Raw genomic sequence first — 15,030 nt, 5'->3', positions numbered from 1 at the left:
ACTTGGAAAAGAGCATTTCCAAGGGCTGCCCTTGCCCAGTTCCCAGCAGTGAAACCCTCAGGACAGGTGGCTCATCCCATTTGGATGCTCCAGGTGACACCTCCATGCCCATGCCAGGCTTGCTGGGTCTCAGCTGAGGAATGGAAAAAAAAAAAATCCGCATGGCCTTGCCATCCTCCAGCACCCCCTAAGGAAAACCACCACGGCTGTCTTTCTGGAAAACCAGGAACTGGCGTTGGTTTTGCTGGGCAGTGTCTTTGCAGCTTTGGTGTCTTGGGCTGCCAGCTGCACACCGGCCGTGAGCACCGGCCCAGGCCCCGCTGGATCAATTAAAGCCCATTATGCCAAGTGAATGACTGTAATTATCTCAAATCTGGATTAATGTGCACGCACAGCACCGCGATATAATCCGCCCGCCTGGTGCTTTGTGGGCCGTTGTTCCTGGGAGGAAGGAGGAGGCAGGGATCCACAATTCATGGCTGTGTCTTCCTCCTCCTCCTCCTCTTCCTCTCGTCTCCCGCTGCTGGCTCAGACCCGGGCACGGAGCTTGGTCCATCCTGTAGGATCTCTAAAAGCCGTGTGGGCTGATGGCTGCTCTCCGTGCTGAGCTCAGGTGGGAGCAGAAGGTGACGGGGAGGTGCTGTCCCTCCTGCCAGTCCCCAAAATCAGCAGAGCGAGGGTGGATGCAGCGCATCCTGCGCCTCCGGGGCTCTTTAACAAATGAGCAACATGTTTTAGCTCATGGATCTCAAAGCCAGTGGCTGGGAGAGCTGCTGGGCTGCTCTGCTCCTCGTCTTTAGGATTTGGCTCATCCCAGATTGGCCGGAGGGAGAACACGGGAAGCTGAGGGTTGGCAGCTCCTGTTTCCCAGAGCACTCAGTGTCCTTTTGGCTGCTTCTTGCCCTGCCTGCTTTGCAGAGGGATATTCCAGAGCTCAAGGGAGCAGGTTCCACAGGAGTGGGGAGTTTGGCTCCAGGTCTGAGCCCCATCCGCTCTCCACATCCCTCCTCGCTGAGCCCTGCAGCACTTGGGATGTCCCCAGGTGTTGGGGACAGTGGTCGGGATGAACTGGGGCAGTGCCTGATCTGGGTTCTCTGCTGGGCCCAGCACAGGCCACGTGTGTGGCTCGTTACTGGGATGTCCTGGGGTATCTCCAGCGTGAGAGGAAAGTGGAAGCTTCTCCTCTTCCCGCTGGAATGAGCCTAAAGCTTCCGAGCTCCCCGCGCTTCTCACTGGATCCTGCTTGGATTTTCATAGCTCAGAGCCCAGCACCCCCTCAAGGGCAATTAGATCACTTCCAATTTGCCCGTAAGCCCATAAACTTGCAATTGAATGTAATTAAAAGGCCATAATGAGCTCCAGCAACCTGCGGGACCACTGTGCTTTAGCTCTCACCGTGCTCTTTTCGGGGACTGGGATGGGGCCGGGCGGGCTGCCGAGGTCGGCGGCTGCAGGGAGGATGAGGAGCTCCGAGCAGAGCCCCCTGGGCAGGATGGGCAGACTTGGGGATGTCCCTGTGTGCCACCGTCACCACACGGGTGATGCCCATCAGGGAAGAATCCCTGGGAGCAGCCCGGTGTTTCTGCAGAGCAGCGGGAACGTCTCCTCCGCTGGCATCATCTCCTGCTGGTTTGGCTTCCCTGCTGCAGTTTGGAAGCTGGAAAGGGACCAGCAGGTCCAGTCACCTCTTGGCATGGCCGTGCTGTGTTTGGGGGAGGTTGCTGGCAGGGGACAGTTGCAGCAGTGGTGGCTGAGCCCTTGTCCCTCGGCAGTGGGGTCCCCCAAACCTCCCTTTTAGGGTGAGGACACCCCAGAAGTGGGAGAGACGCAACCCCAAGCTGGGTTTGCCTGGGAAATCCCAACCCCGCCAGATCTGGGGCACAGAGCTGGGTCAGGGGGGCATCAGCCCCCTGTCCCACACCCCAAAAAACTCCAGGAGGGGACAGCCCCGCTCTGAGCTACTTCTGCAAAGGGCTCTGCAGAGCTGCCACGTCGAGCCCTTCCTCAGCCACCCCTGGCAGCAGCAGCACACTGCCCCTATTATGGGCTGGAGCTGCAGCGGGTTCCCAGCCAGTAAATTAGGGGCACTGACTGCAGAACAGAGAGCATTGTGAGAGCCGGCCCTTGAGGGATGAAACGGGAGCCTGTAATTTCTCAGCGCTGTTGTGACATCTTTGCACAAGCGTGTGATTGAGTCACATTTGCTTTATCAGCAGAATCCTTGTTTGCCTGGGTGCACCCTCCTCCTCCTCCCCCCGCTGCCAGGGTGGGGGAGAGCCGCCCGTTCCCTTCCCCCTGGGCTTCCCTGCTCTGCTCACGCCTCCCATATGGCCTGCTCCTCACCCTTCCCGCTTTTCCCTTCTCTGCCTGCCCCTCTCTGCCTGGCACAAGGCTGGGGAGGTGGTTTGGGGTGGGGGGATGGTTTGGGATGGGGTCCATGCGGGCCGGGAAGCCAAGAGTGCAGGAGGAAGAGGCGTTTCCATTGCTGGCATGGCAGCTCGTGGGGACAGCAGCTTCTGGAAAATTCCCCTTTTCAATCCTTCCCCCTCGGGGATGGGGTGGCCCCTGCAGGCTGCCAGCTCTGCCACTGCTCCAGGAGCAAGGAGTGATTTTAGCTGGCTCCTGAGAGGGTGGGATGGGGTTTTAAGAGGCAGAAGTCCAAAATAAACCCCTGTGCTGATGCTGAGCACACTTGGTCAGCCCTGCATGGGGTCAGTGTGCCCCCTCCTCCCCCTCCTGCCCCTCTGAAGCATCAGCAGCTGTCCCATTTCTGGTGTGCATCCTGTGGTGGGGCCTCTCCAGACCCCTGGGCACCCAGGGTCCAGCAGGTGATGGGGTGAGGTAGGGGTGGGTGTCTACCACTTTGAGCCAGGTTGCCAAAAAGTGGAGAAAATAAAACAGGATAGAGAGGAAGAACTGGCGCTGGAGCTGCCGGGACAGAGGTGACCCAGCTGTGGGACAGGGATGCTGCTGCCAGGTTTGGGGTGACCCCCGCTTTGGGGAGCCCCCATGGCTGAGCAGTGAGATGCTTTTGCACCTTGTGGGAAGAGAGCAGAGCTTTCCTGAGTTCTAAGCAGGGATTCTGGCCGGGGAGGGACAGGCTGGCGTGCAGAGTGCGGTGGCAAAGCCGCTCGTGGGTGCCAGAGCCCATCAATGCATCAGGCGAAACGCTGGCAGGAGGCAGCACCAATGCCTGGCAGCACGCAGAGGGATGCTGTGGAATTTCTCCAGCTGAGGAAAAGCCCTGCTGCTGCACTGAAACCCCAAAAAGCGGCTCTGCTGCTGTCTGGCCTCGGCGGAGGAGCTGAGCAGAGCTGCGGGAAGGTTTTGGGGAGAGCGCAGAGCCAGAGGTGAGAAACTCTGTGGCTTTGAGGTTTTAGTTTGGTCAAAGTGAAACCTGCTGGGAGGGGGAACCCACCCTGTGCAGATTGCAGCTGAAAACTGAGTTCCTCACTGTCCTCGAGCAGCTTGAGCCACCGCGGCATCACCTGGGGAAGGTTCGGAGTGTGGCTGGAGAAACTGTCCCGAATCTCGGAGCAGATTCCCAAAGAGAAGCTGCTCGTGGTGGTTTTGAAATGCCTGCAGACAGACACATTTCTGCATGCTGCCCCGTGTGCAGGGTTTGGGGGGTCCTCAGGGGGATGTTCTCAGGTTTGTCTTTCTACTCAAGTCCAGAAATATAAAAAGAACAATCCAGTTACTTTTTGGTGAAATCAGAGCTGCTCAACACGCTTGATCACGCTGCATTCCCACGGTCCTGCATCCCTTTGCCTGTAGCTGTGGAAAAGATACTCAGAAGGGGTTTATGGATGAAACACAGCTGCATCTTGTGCCACCTCGGGGTGCCCATTCCCAGGGGTTCCCCGTGTGCTCGGGACCCAGGTGGTCTGACAGGATCAGTCACCTGTCCTCACTGGGCAAGGTGCTTTAAATGCAGCTGAATTCCATGGATCTGCCACACGCTGCCGCTTATTTCTTGGCTCCATGGATGAGTTTTTGGGATAACAGCCACCCTGCAGGCTCAGGTCACTGAGTGTGCCCAAGTCAGGCACCGCTGGCCCATGGCAGCAGCCGCCGTGGGAAGGGGAAGAGGCGGCTCTTGCTCCATCCTCCCTTCGGTTCTCAGCTGTGCTGCTGTCAGTTGGGAGCAAACTTACTCAAGATTGTAGGCCAGGGGCTCTTGGAATTCATCCCCGAGTTTGTGATCAGGACAAAAGTGAGGACCTGACCTCTTGTGGTCACAGCATTACCATGGCAATCCTCACGTGAAAACCACCGTCCTGCCCGGATCCCGCTGTTCTCCTGCTGTTTGCCACTCATCCCCTGGTCTGCTGTGAGGAAGGAGAGAGAAGAGGAAAAAGGAAACCTCCATCATTTGAGATTCCTTGTCTGGAAAGCACGTGAGATTCCCGAACTGCTTTTGAGGGAGGAAGGCCAAAGGACGCGGATTTTCACCGCCGAGTTCATTTTGGTGCAGGGTCACCCAGGAAGGGGCACGGGGCGCTGCCTTTACCTGATCCACATCCTTTTTGGGGTGAGGATTTGGAACCTGGGCAGCCCCAAAGCGATGCTGGAGAGCAGAGGAGGAGGAGGAGGATGTTGGCAGGAGCCTGATCCGTGCTGCTGGCCCTGCACAGCCCTAACACCAAGGGCTGACTGAGGGAAGGGAGTGGCAACCCAAGTTTAGAACTTCCTGCTGTTTAATACCCAGAGTCGATTTGCTTTCTGATTAAGGAGGAAAAGGGGCTGAGGGAAAAAAAAAAAAAAAAAAAAAAAAAAAGCAGAAGCTGGGGGTTGTGAGTGACTTCCCAAATGTCAGCTGGTGTCAGGGACAAAGCTCTTGGGTTGGTCCTACAGTGACAACTCCCCGAGCCCTGGGGTGCTGCAAACCCCTCTGATCCCAGTGGGTTGGCTGTGCTTTGTATCCGAGGTGAGCAGCTCTCCTCAGCTGCAGAAGAGCACAGCTCACGGAGTCAGTTTGAGCCTTGAAATAATGTTGGTTTTTTTTTTTAACTTCCCCTCTTTCAGATGCGAGTGCTGAGCCCCCGAGCTGCTGAGCAAACTCCCAGGATAGGCCAGAAAAGGTTTTCCAGCAGAGCTAGGTCACTGTAGTTTTACTGGCAAAGCCTCTTAGGCATAAATGAAGATTATTCTGGTGAAAGCTTATGCTGGTACCCTTTATTCCGGTACGAATGTGCTATCCTGGGGGGAAAAAAAGCACCTCTGCACGTTGGAATTGTTTCTGCTCTGGGACATTTTGTGGTCTAGAGATGTTAAAATCACAGCCTTTGGTGGTAGCGCTGGATCAGCAAAAGCTGCTTCAGCTGCTGCAGACGAGCCGTGGCCAGGCAACAGCACTCGGAGTGACACCGGGTGACAAAATGCCACAGGGAAAGGTGGTGGCATTCCAGGTGTTCCTGGAGGGTCTCACCTGCCCATCTGGGGTGCATCCAGCCATGGATGTTGGCTGGTCCAAGCTTTGTGCTGAATGCCAAGGGCCTGGAAAAGAGCGGTGGAGCTGCCCACGGGCGTTGGGTACAGATGTTTTATGAGGATTTTTTTTTCTTCTGTTACTGAAAATTAGCAATAATATTCTTGCTCTATGATTATGGTAATGCCAGGAGAGTGCTGTCTGAGGGAGGGGTGATCCAGCAGCTGAGATGCTGCCCCGGATTTTGGAAGTGCCAGGATGCGTTCCCAGCTTTGGCTCCAGTTTGCCGTGTGACTTGGGTGAAGGTGACATCAGTCTGTGCCCTTCTTGTGCCATCAGCGTCTGCTTTTGGGGCTGCTAAAAACCTCTGTGGGGTGGGAATCCATCCCGAGGAGATCTTGGAAAGGCTGGGATCTGCTGAGGGAGAGGGATGAGCACCAGAAACACAACACTCAGGCTGGGACTGGTGTCCAGGGGATGATTGCTGGTGTGGCAGCGCTCCCAGGGCTCCTTGCAGCCATCCCTTGCACATGGATCATGTGGCTCTGCCCTAAATGTCCTATTCCTTGGGAAAAAATATCCCTTCCAAGCTCTGTGGCTGGCTGGCTCGTAGTTTGGAGGGAGAAAAAGAGCTTCACTGCAAATTCTTCAGCTGCTGACGAGCTCTGGTTTCTGATCTCCCAACTGCCATGGGGCATCTTCGGGGATAGACTGAGGTCGTTGTGCTAAAACAAAGGACACACACAGAAAATAGCTGCACTTGATGGGTGTGACAGAGGGGAAGTGCTTTCAGAACTTTTTTTTTTTGTCCCTATTTTTTTTTTTTTTAATTTAGAAGCAGGCACAGAGTTTATTTTGGTCAAGAGACAGTCACACACAGCAGCTTTAAATGGCAGAACTCCTCGAGGAAGAAGGAACAGTCTCACACTGCTTGAGCTGAAAATGTCTTCGGGGTAATGCCTCCTCTGCTTGCTGCAGTCCAAGTTTGCTCCTCAGTTTGGGAATTTATTTATGTCTATTAAGGATATTTCCTCAATCTAGGCTTTTTTTTCTGTTTTAAATTTATCTTTTTTGGTAGCATTCTTTTTACAGTCAGGGTCCTTTAGGATACTTGTGATGGAGAGGAGGGCAGACTCCTCAGATCCCACTCCTGATGCCCACCTCTCCACCTCAAGTTATATTTTCCCCAAACTCCCAATTCCCTCCTGCCAGGGACTGGCAGCATCTGGACTAAGTTGCCTCAAGTGGACTCTTGATTTTGCTAAGTTTAAAAAACCGTATTTGCTTGCTGGATGTAAATGTTTGCCATTGCTGCTGCTCTCCCAGCAGGGTTTTGGAGCAGGGAGTGTTTGGATGACGAGTGGAAACCTCCCAGTGTCCAAGAAGCTGCTTGGAACTTTTGAGTCCTGATGCTCTGCAAAAATCCTGGTCTGGGTCACATTTCCCAGTGTGTGGCCAAAGGGTTTGGGTGTAAACACACCCAAATGTGGCCGTGCCTACACATCTCCCCGTTCCACACACCCTTATCCCTCCTCTCCTCTCCTCTCCTCTCCTCTCCTCTCCTCTCCTCTCCTCTCCTCTCCTCTCCTCTCCTCTCCTCTCCTCTCCTCTCCTCTCCTCTCCTCTCCTCTCCTCTCCTCTCCTCTCCTCTCCTCTCTCCTCTCCTCTCCTCTCCTCTCCTCTCCTCTCCTCTCCTCTCCTCTCCTCTCCTCTCCTCTCCTCTCCTCTCCTCTCCTCTCCTCTCCTCTCCTCTCCTCTACTCTCCTCTCCTCTCCTCTCCTCTCCTCTCCTCTCCTCTCCTCTCCTCTCCTCTCCTCTCCTCTCCTCTCCTCTCCTCTCCTCTCTCCTCATTTTGTTTTTACCTGCCAGGTCCTTGCTGGGATCACATTTTTATGATTGTTTTGGGAGCAGGGTGGCTGAGGGGAGCTGATGTGGTGACGTGGGGTGTGCAGGGAGCTCCTGAGGCACCCAGGATTTGGGATTTCGGGAGAGGTGCCGGCCCCACACTGCTTTGCTTCCTGATGTGCTGGGGTAGGCGCAGGCCAGTGGCCAGTGACCCTCCTGTGACCTCTCCTGCCTTAAATATTCCGGATCTTTTCATGGCAAGGACTGTGCTCTGCTGCCTTCCCTCTGCACAGCTCAAGGGCCCGTTTTCCCTGGATTTGCTGCATCCTTGGAAGGTGTCCCTCCATCCTTGGAAGGTGTCCCTCCATCCTTGGAAGGTGTCCCTCCATCCTTGGAAGGTCTCTCTCCATCCTTGGAAGGTGTCCCTCCATCCTTGGAAGGTGTCCCTCCATCCTTGCAAGGTGTCCCTCCATCCTTGGAAGGTCTCCCTCCATCCTTGGAAGGTGTCCCTCCATCCCCCGGGCTGTTTGTGGGCTCCTGCTCCAGAAGGAGCTCCTGGGTGGCACTGGAGGCTCTCTAAAGACACCAAAACCAGAGAGCTGGGAATTGCTTGTCCCAAACCCCAGGAGCAGCCCTGGGATCCTGCAGGAATTTCCTGGGGTTCCTGTTGTGCCTCCCTGGGGTCACTCAGCTGTGGGTGACGACGTGGCCGGCGCTTGGTTTGTGTCAACATCCTGGGGCCGCGCCAGCCCCGGGGACAGGAGCGCCTGTGGGGTGCTGGGGACTCTGGGGGCGGCAGTGGGGTTCTGGGGACAGTGATGGCATTCTGGGAGCAGCAGTGGGGTGCCGGAGACAGCAGCAGGACTCTGGATGTAGCAGTGGAGTTTTGGAGGCAGCTGTGGGGCTCTGGATGCAGTGATGGGACTGTGGATGCAGTGATGGGACTGTGGATGCAGTGATGGGATTCTGGAGGTATAAATGAGACTCTGGATACAGTGATGGGATTCTGGGTGCAGTAATGGGGTTCTGGGTCCAGCAGTGGGGTTCTGGAAGCAGCAGTGGGATGCTGGTCCCACATCTTTGCGAGAGCAGCATCGCTGCCCTGCTCAACCTCCTCTTCCTCCCGCTGGGGTTTCCCCACCAGGATCGGGGATGGAGCTCCAGGGAAGGCTGCTGTGGGTTCAGTGTTTCCCACTGTGTGACATTCACACAGTGCTAATTGCTCCAAAATCCTGTGGACGCAGCTGATCCTGACGGGATGCAGGCGGCTGAGAACAGAATTTCCCGGACTTTGGCTGGCTTTGGGGTCTGCAGCCAAAGGCAGGGCCACCACGAGCACCCAAGGGGCTGTGCTGGTGCTCCCCTGCCTCTGGATCCCCGGTGTGGGTCCGGCTGGGTTTTTGGGGGAGCCCTGCCCATGCTGCCCCCCCCAATCCCCGCTGCCTTCCGCCCTCTCCTCCCTAGGGGCCAGAGCCAGCCCCTTCCTCGCTGGGGATTGTTTTGCAAGCAGCGTGACAGGATGAGGAGGAAATGTGCCAGGAATGGCTCCGTGTCTCCTCTTGGGAGAACTGGAGTCTATTTATAATCTCCCCCCTTCCCGCCCCCCTGCTCCGCTCCCCCGGGACAGGCCGACACAGCCCGTCCCGCTGCCTGCAGCGCTGCTCCAGAGTCACGGAGTCATTCACACTGGAAAACACCTCCAAAATCCTCAAATCCGACCTCTGAGAGCGCAGCATTCCCTGTGGATGGGCGCACGCACACCTCACACGAGTGATGCGCACACCGAGCCGCCTCCAGGGCGTGTGGGTGCTGCTCTCCCCGCTCCTGGCCCGGTGATAAATCCAAATTATCCTGCGGCAGGAGGGAATCAGCCGGAGCAGCCATGCTCAGAGCTGTGTCAGGGAGGTGGAGGAGGGCACTGATGCCTGGCTTGAGGTGGAAATGTTCTTAGCGAGGTGGAAATGCTCTCAGCACTAATGCCTGCCTAGGTACTCCAGAAGAAGTGGTTTGGAAAGACGGAGCCGCCCTGGGAATTTCAGGGGAGCGCTGCAGCTCAGGGCTCTGTCTCACTCAACCCCTTTCCCTCTCCTCCTTCTCTTGCAGATTTCTCCAACCAGGTGAATTCCACATCCCTGAACTCCCCCACGAGCCGGGGGCCCATGGCCACGCCGTCCTTGCACCCGTCCATCGGGCCGGGCATCGGCTCCTCGCTGGGCTCGCCGGGCCAGCTGCACTCGCCCATCAGCACCCTGAGCTCGCCCATCAATGGCATGGGCCCCCCCTTCTCCGTCATCAGCTCCCCCATGGGCCCACACTCGATGTCTGTCCCCTCCACGCCCAGCCTGGGATTCGGCACCAGCAGCCCACAGGTAAGGGGACGGTGCTGAGGGGTCACTGCTGCCCCTTTGGGGGGTTCCTCATCCAGACAAGGGGAGGCAAAATGCAGAAGCATGAGGAGGAAGCTAAGCTGGAGGCATCCTGCTCCTTCGTGGGGTTGCCCTGGGTGGGATGTGAGGGACCAGCACAGCTGGGACACAGCTGTCCATCAGCTGTTGTCCCCAGGATTGGGGTGGAAGGGGAGCAGCGGCCACGCCTGGGTCACCTGGGGGCAGGTGTAGCTGTGGCAGGAGCCAGAGCCAACCAGGCACTGTCTGGGCTTCTCCTCCTTCCTGGGAAGCTGCACAACCCCTCTAGGGCCAGCCTGCGGTCCCTGTGGGATGGTTTTGGTTGGAAAAACCCTCTTAAGATCATCCAAGCCCACCACAAAGCCGTGTCCCCGATTGCCACACCCACACACCTTTAACACTTCCAGGGATGGCAGTTCCACCGCTTCCCTGGACAGCCTGGCAACCTTCCAACCGAGAAATTATCCCAAGCAGCCAATCTCAATCTCTGCTGGCGCAGCTCGAGGCCGGTTCCCCTTTTCTCATCACTTGTACAAACCCAGGGGTCCTCTGCCCGCTGCCCCTTTCTCCTCACAGGGCAAGGGCTGGCCTTCAGTGGCTGAAGATTATGTAAAATCTCCGAGCAGGGCCAGATAAGCTCTTTTTAAAAATAGCCAGAGCGGGGTGCTGGCCAGCCCCTGCCACCTGTTGCTGGCTGCTCGCACGGGATATGTTTAGTCAAAGGGCAGATTAAGGAATTGGCCACCACCTGCCACTGGCTGCAAGTTTATTTATTCCAGGCCCTCTCCGGGACTCAAGCACCTGCCAGCACCTTTATTTTTAAATATTGGCCCGATTTATTCCCAGAGATAACGGGGTTTTTTACGACGCGGGGCTGTGCTGGCTGCTATCCCTGGGGACCCTCAGGCAGCTTCCCCACCATTCAGCATCCCTGTGCTGGTCAGAGAGGAGTAAGATTTGCCTCTGGACGAGCTTCTCCCATGCAGGATTCAGCCTGTGACCCCCTGAGCTGAGCAGGGAGCTGCACCCCGCTCCCCACTGCGGGACAGCAGCAGGGTGGACACGTCCCCTCCCCTCCCATCCCAGGGCCCAGGGAAGAGGAACTGAAACTGTGCCTGGGAACGGGCAGCCAGAGCGAAATCAGCAGCCCCAGCGCCAGAATGGTGGGGAAGGAGTGGGAAAGGGGGATGTGAGGCAACCCTGGGGGGAGCCACAGGCCGGGGAGACGGCGGGGAAGGGGCGACTGTAAGGTGCAGTTTGGGAGCGGCGGGCGGGGGAAGCGAAACGGAGCAGAGCTGCAGGGCAGAAGGGGAAGTGAGAGTGTGGTGGGATGGTGCTGGGAGCAAGCTGGCTCCAGCCCTGGTGGCTCCAGCCATGATGGCTTCAACCCTGGTGGCTCCAGCTCTTGGTGGGTCCAGCCCTGGTGGCTCCATCCCTGGTGGCTCCATCCCTGGTGGCTCCAGCCCAGGTGTCTCCAGCTCTTGGTGACTCCAGCTCTTGGTGGCTCCAGCTCCTGGTGGCTCCAGCTCCTGGTGGCTCCAGCCCTTGGCTCCAGCCCTTGGAGCGCCCATCCTTTGTTCAGGGACTTGTCTTTAAGTGTTCTTCCTCGGGATGACACCTCGGAGGACTTCAGCCTAACGGCTCCTGCCATCTGTTCCCTGTCTGGCCACGTTAGGTCCCTGTCCCTGTCCCTGCAGCGGGCAGAGGCGCCTACCTGGGCCGGCAGAGTGCGGGGGGAGGATGCTGATGAGGATGATGATGATGAGGATGAGGGGGGCAGCGAGGCCGATGCCCGGTGGCGAGCGCAGCCCCCCTGCCCGGCCGGCAGAGCGCCGGGGTAATGAGGCGTGCGGCCGCCGTCGCCGGGCAGGGGTGGCACTGATGGAAGGTGCTTTGCATCAGATGGCAGATGCCACTTGCCATCAGGCCACGCCTCGTCGCCTCTGAGAGGCAGCAGAGCAGAAGGATGCGCGGTGTGCGAGGTCCCCGGGGTGGGTCCCCTCGGCCCCGGCTCCACCGGGATGGGGAGGAGCTGCCAGGCTCCCCAAAAACACGGGGGGTTCACCTCACCACGTCTGGCTCTGCAGAGGAGAGGACCCTGCAGCCCTTGGATGGTGCTGGAGGATGCTCCCAGCGCTCTCCCTCCAGCGCTGGGAGTTCGCCGGGATCTTGCAGGGTTTGCAAACGCAGCCCCAGAATGGGGGCGTGCGGCAGGGATCCTGCCACGGGATCCCAGCATCCGTGGGATGGTGAGGTGGCCCGGGAATGAGGGGAGCTGGCAGTGCTGAGCAGGGTCCCAGCCAGACTGGCTTTTAACACATTGCTTAAACCCTCTTACCTAAAAATGATGGGAAAACAGGGGAAAAAGCGCAGGATTTTCAGCAGGAGCTACGAGGGAAGGACCTTCCCTGCAGTTTGCAGGGCTGTGTGGAGCAGCAGCCCCAGGCATCGCTGGCAGCAGCTCGGGATCCCGGGGGCGACTGGGGAGAGATCAGACTGGGATTAGGCTTTTCCAGAGCCGCCGTCTGCCTTTGCACAATGCTCTTTGTGAGGGTGCCCGGAGGAGCGGGGAAGGGCTGGGATGTTTTTTGGGATGGGAGGAGGAGGAGGAATAAAGCTCTGCTTGCCAGAAGGGCCAGGATTCAGTGCCATGAGCTGGGGAGGGACGGGACGGAGCCGAGAGGTGCTGGTGTCGCTGGGGAAGCAGAGCCCTGGTTCCTCCCGTGTTCCTCGTTGCTGGGCTGGAGCCATGCTGGCCCAGAGCAGAAGTGCTGTGCCAAGGCCAGGGGCTGCTGTCCCCTCCTCTGTCCCCTCCCTGCACGTGCTCCCGGGGCAGGCGCCAGGGCGCTGTGGGAACCCCGGGGTGGCTCCGCTGAGGTTTGGGGCCGGTGCTGGGAGAGGAACCGATGACTTTCCCCTCCCCAGCCCGGGGCTGACTCAGCTCTGAGCAGCTGATTCCCCGGGCTGAGGAGGTTGGAGGGACCCCCACCCTCCTGGGTGGGTCTGGCTCTGCCCATCGTCCCCACAGTGTTCTCAGGGGGCTGCTTGGGTGGGCTCTGTGGGCTGCTGGGGCTGGGGGAAGCGGTGCTGGAGGGCTTCATCCCACAGCCAGGGAGGCAGTGCGACACAAGCCATCGCCACCAGCTGCACCTGGGCACCGGCTCCACTTCCCCAGTCGTAATTCCTGGGGCAGGTCACCCTGACCTGGCACCCAAGGGGGAGCACAGAGATGGTGTGGGACTCCAAAAGAGATGCTCCTGCCCGGGGACCTGCTCCTGCCTCCCCTCTCTGCTCTGTCAAACAGCAGCCAAAGCCAGGAGCACATCCCTGCCTGGCACCAGGTGCCAGCTGCTTTTGATTCATCAGCTGGCACGGGCAGGGCGGCAGAGGGGGGCACATCCATGCCGTTTCTCCAGGGGGGTTTACCTGGCTCTGTTTTTGTGGCTGTCAGTTGTGTCTGCCAGCCAAATATTCCCCACCAGCCTGGAGACTTGAAAGCCAGAGGAGTGACTGCGCTGCTCTGATTGACAGATCACAGGCCCTGGGACCTCCCTGCGTTAATTTGTGACAAGTGCAGTTGCTGAGGGTCTCTGTGAGAGTCGGGGAAGGCAGCAAACTGAGGCACAGGCCTGTGCGTCCATCCTGGGCTTAGAGGCTGGCAGGGAGGGAGGGTGGCTCTGTGACAATCCCTGGCAGGCTGATTCCCTTGGGGACACCCACAGTGATCCCAGCCAGCTCTGCTTCCAGAGCTGACCAAGGCCAGGTCCCCATCACCCCCAGACCCTCCTGGACGGGGTGAGCTTGTCCCCATACGGAGATCCTCCAGCTCTGTGCCTCAGTTTCTCTTTGCACCCAGGAGTGTGACAGCCCAGGAGCCCCTCACTCCACAGCAGTGCCACGGTGCCAGCACCAGTTCCAGCCAATTCTCTGCTTCTTGGGGGCCAAGGGAAGGAAGGAGAGACATTTGGGAGTTGCAGGGACGCATCCCACCCACTCCAGCTCTGGAATCCAGGCCCTGATGCATCTGGGATGTGTTTGTTTGCCACGAAGCTTTCCTTTGGAGAGATAATGCTGAAGGGATATCTATAAATTGCAGAGAGTGTCCTGGCCTTCATCATCCATGCCAGGGCTCGCTCCCAGCCTGCAGCTCTCCCGCTGCAGATCCTCTTCCCTGGGTGCCGTGCTGCTGTGACGCTGGGCTGGCTGCTGACCCCTGGCTGTGGGGGCTGTGCTGGGGCAGTGCAGGAGGAACTTGCTTTCCAGTTAAATCATGGCAGAACACCCTTCTCGCATGGGCAGGGCTCGTGCTCGGGGGGCTGGCCGTGTCCTGCCCCTTGTGTCACCCTGCTGCCCACTCAGAGCCAGCCCAGCTCCTGTGCCAGGGCAGGTGAGGGTCGTGCCTTTGGGCTCAGGGCTCCTGTGCCCAAATCCTCTTGGTTCAGCAGTGCTGGGCCTCGCTGGAAGCTCGTCCCCTGCTTGTCCCTCCTGCCCTGTGTCCAAGGGACACGGCCCCGTGTCCCTGGTGCCAGCTGAGCCCTGTGCTTGTCCCTCCACAGCTCAACTCGCCCATGAACTCCGTCACCAGCACAGAAGACATCAAGCCGCCCCTGGGGCTCAACGGGGTCCTCAAAGTGCCAGCACATCCCTCAGGAACGATGGCCTCCTTCACCAAGCACATATGTGCCATCTGCGGGGACAGATCTTCGGGTGAGGCCGGCACCTGCCCCGGGAGGGGCTCAGGGCAGGGGGCTCGGGGTGTGGGTGCCCTGGCAGAGAGCTGGCGTTGGCTCCCTGGCTCCTGGCAGCACGGGCAGTGCCAGCAGGAGCTCTCCAGGGACAGGGATGTGCCTGGGGGTGAAGAGCCGAGCCAGGAGACCCCAGGTGGCTGTTCAGCAGTGGGGTCACATCCTCACCCTGTTGGCAAACAAGGGGTGTCCTCCCTCTGCCCATCCTTTGATCCGCACTGTCACACAGTGCCAATTGAAGAGATGCTCCTGGGAGATAAAGATGTGCTAATTCCCTTTATTCTCCTGCTTTTCTAAAAGCATCCTGCTCCAGAAGAGCTCTGGCTGCCCATTTGTGAGCTCTTTGGGACCCTTCCTGTGCCCCAGGCTGGAAGTGGAGGGTGGGAACAGGGTACAGAGCAGGCTGGGTTGTGTGTCTGCTGTGGGGAGCTCTGAGAGCTCCCGGGGCTGCAGAGGGACACTGCTGCACTGCCCCAGCCCTGCTGTGTGGCCCCTGGATGGGGAAAAGGCAGGATGCGACCCACGGGTGCCGCCCTGATTCTGTGGAAGCCAAGCCATCATTCTCCAACTCCAAGAAACCCCTGCTCCCCCCCCAAAACGCAGC

The 15,030-nt window shown here is 58.5% G+C and overlaps 1 protein-coding gene across 4 annotated transcripts in view; it reads left to right on the top strand.

The window, feature by feature from the left end:
- Positions 1–15,030, top strand: part of RXRA (retinoid X receptor alpha) — a 108,992-nt gene that overhangs the window by 55,855 nt on the left and 38,107 nt on the right. For 3 of the 4 annotated variants that reach the window (XM_040083246.2, XM_040083247.2, XM_040083245.2), the window contains exons 2-3: positions 9,380–9,645; positions 14,238–14,388. In XM_040083246.2, coding sequence (XP_039939180.1) covers positions 9,380–9,645; positions 14,238–14,388 — 417 coding nt within the window. Of the gene's footprint in view, positions 1–9,107; positions 9,265–9,379; positions 9,646–14,237; positions 14,389–15,030 lie in introns of those variants that run through there. The other variant, XM_040083248.2, reaches the window with a different exon arrangement.

The sequence above is a fragment of the Hirundo rustica genome, chromosome 20 (assembly GCF_015227805.2).
Source record: "Hirundo rustica isolate bHirRus1 chromosome 20, bHirRus1.pri.v3, whole genome shotgun sequence".
NCBI lineage: Eukaryota > Metazoa > Chordata > Aves > Passeriformes > Hirundinidae > Hirundo > Hirundo rustica.
This window is presented reverse-complemented; position numbering and strand designations above follow the sequence as displayed.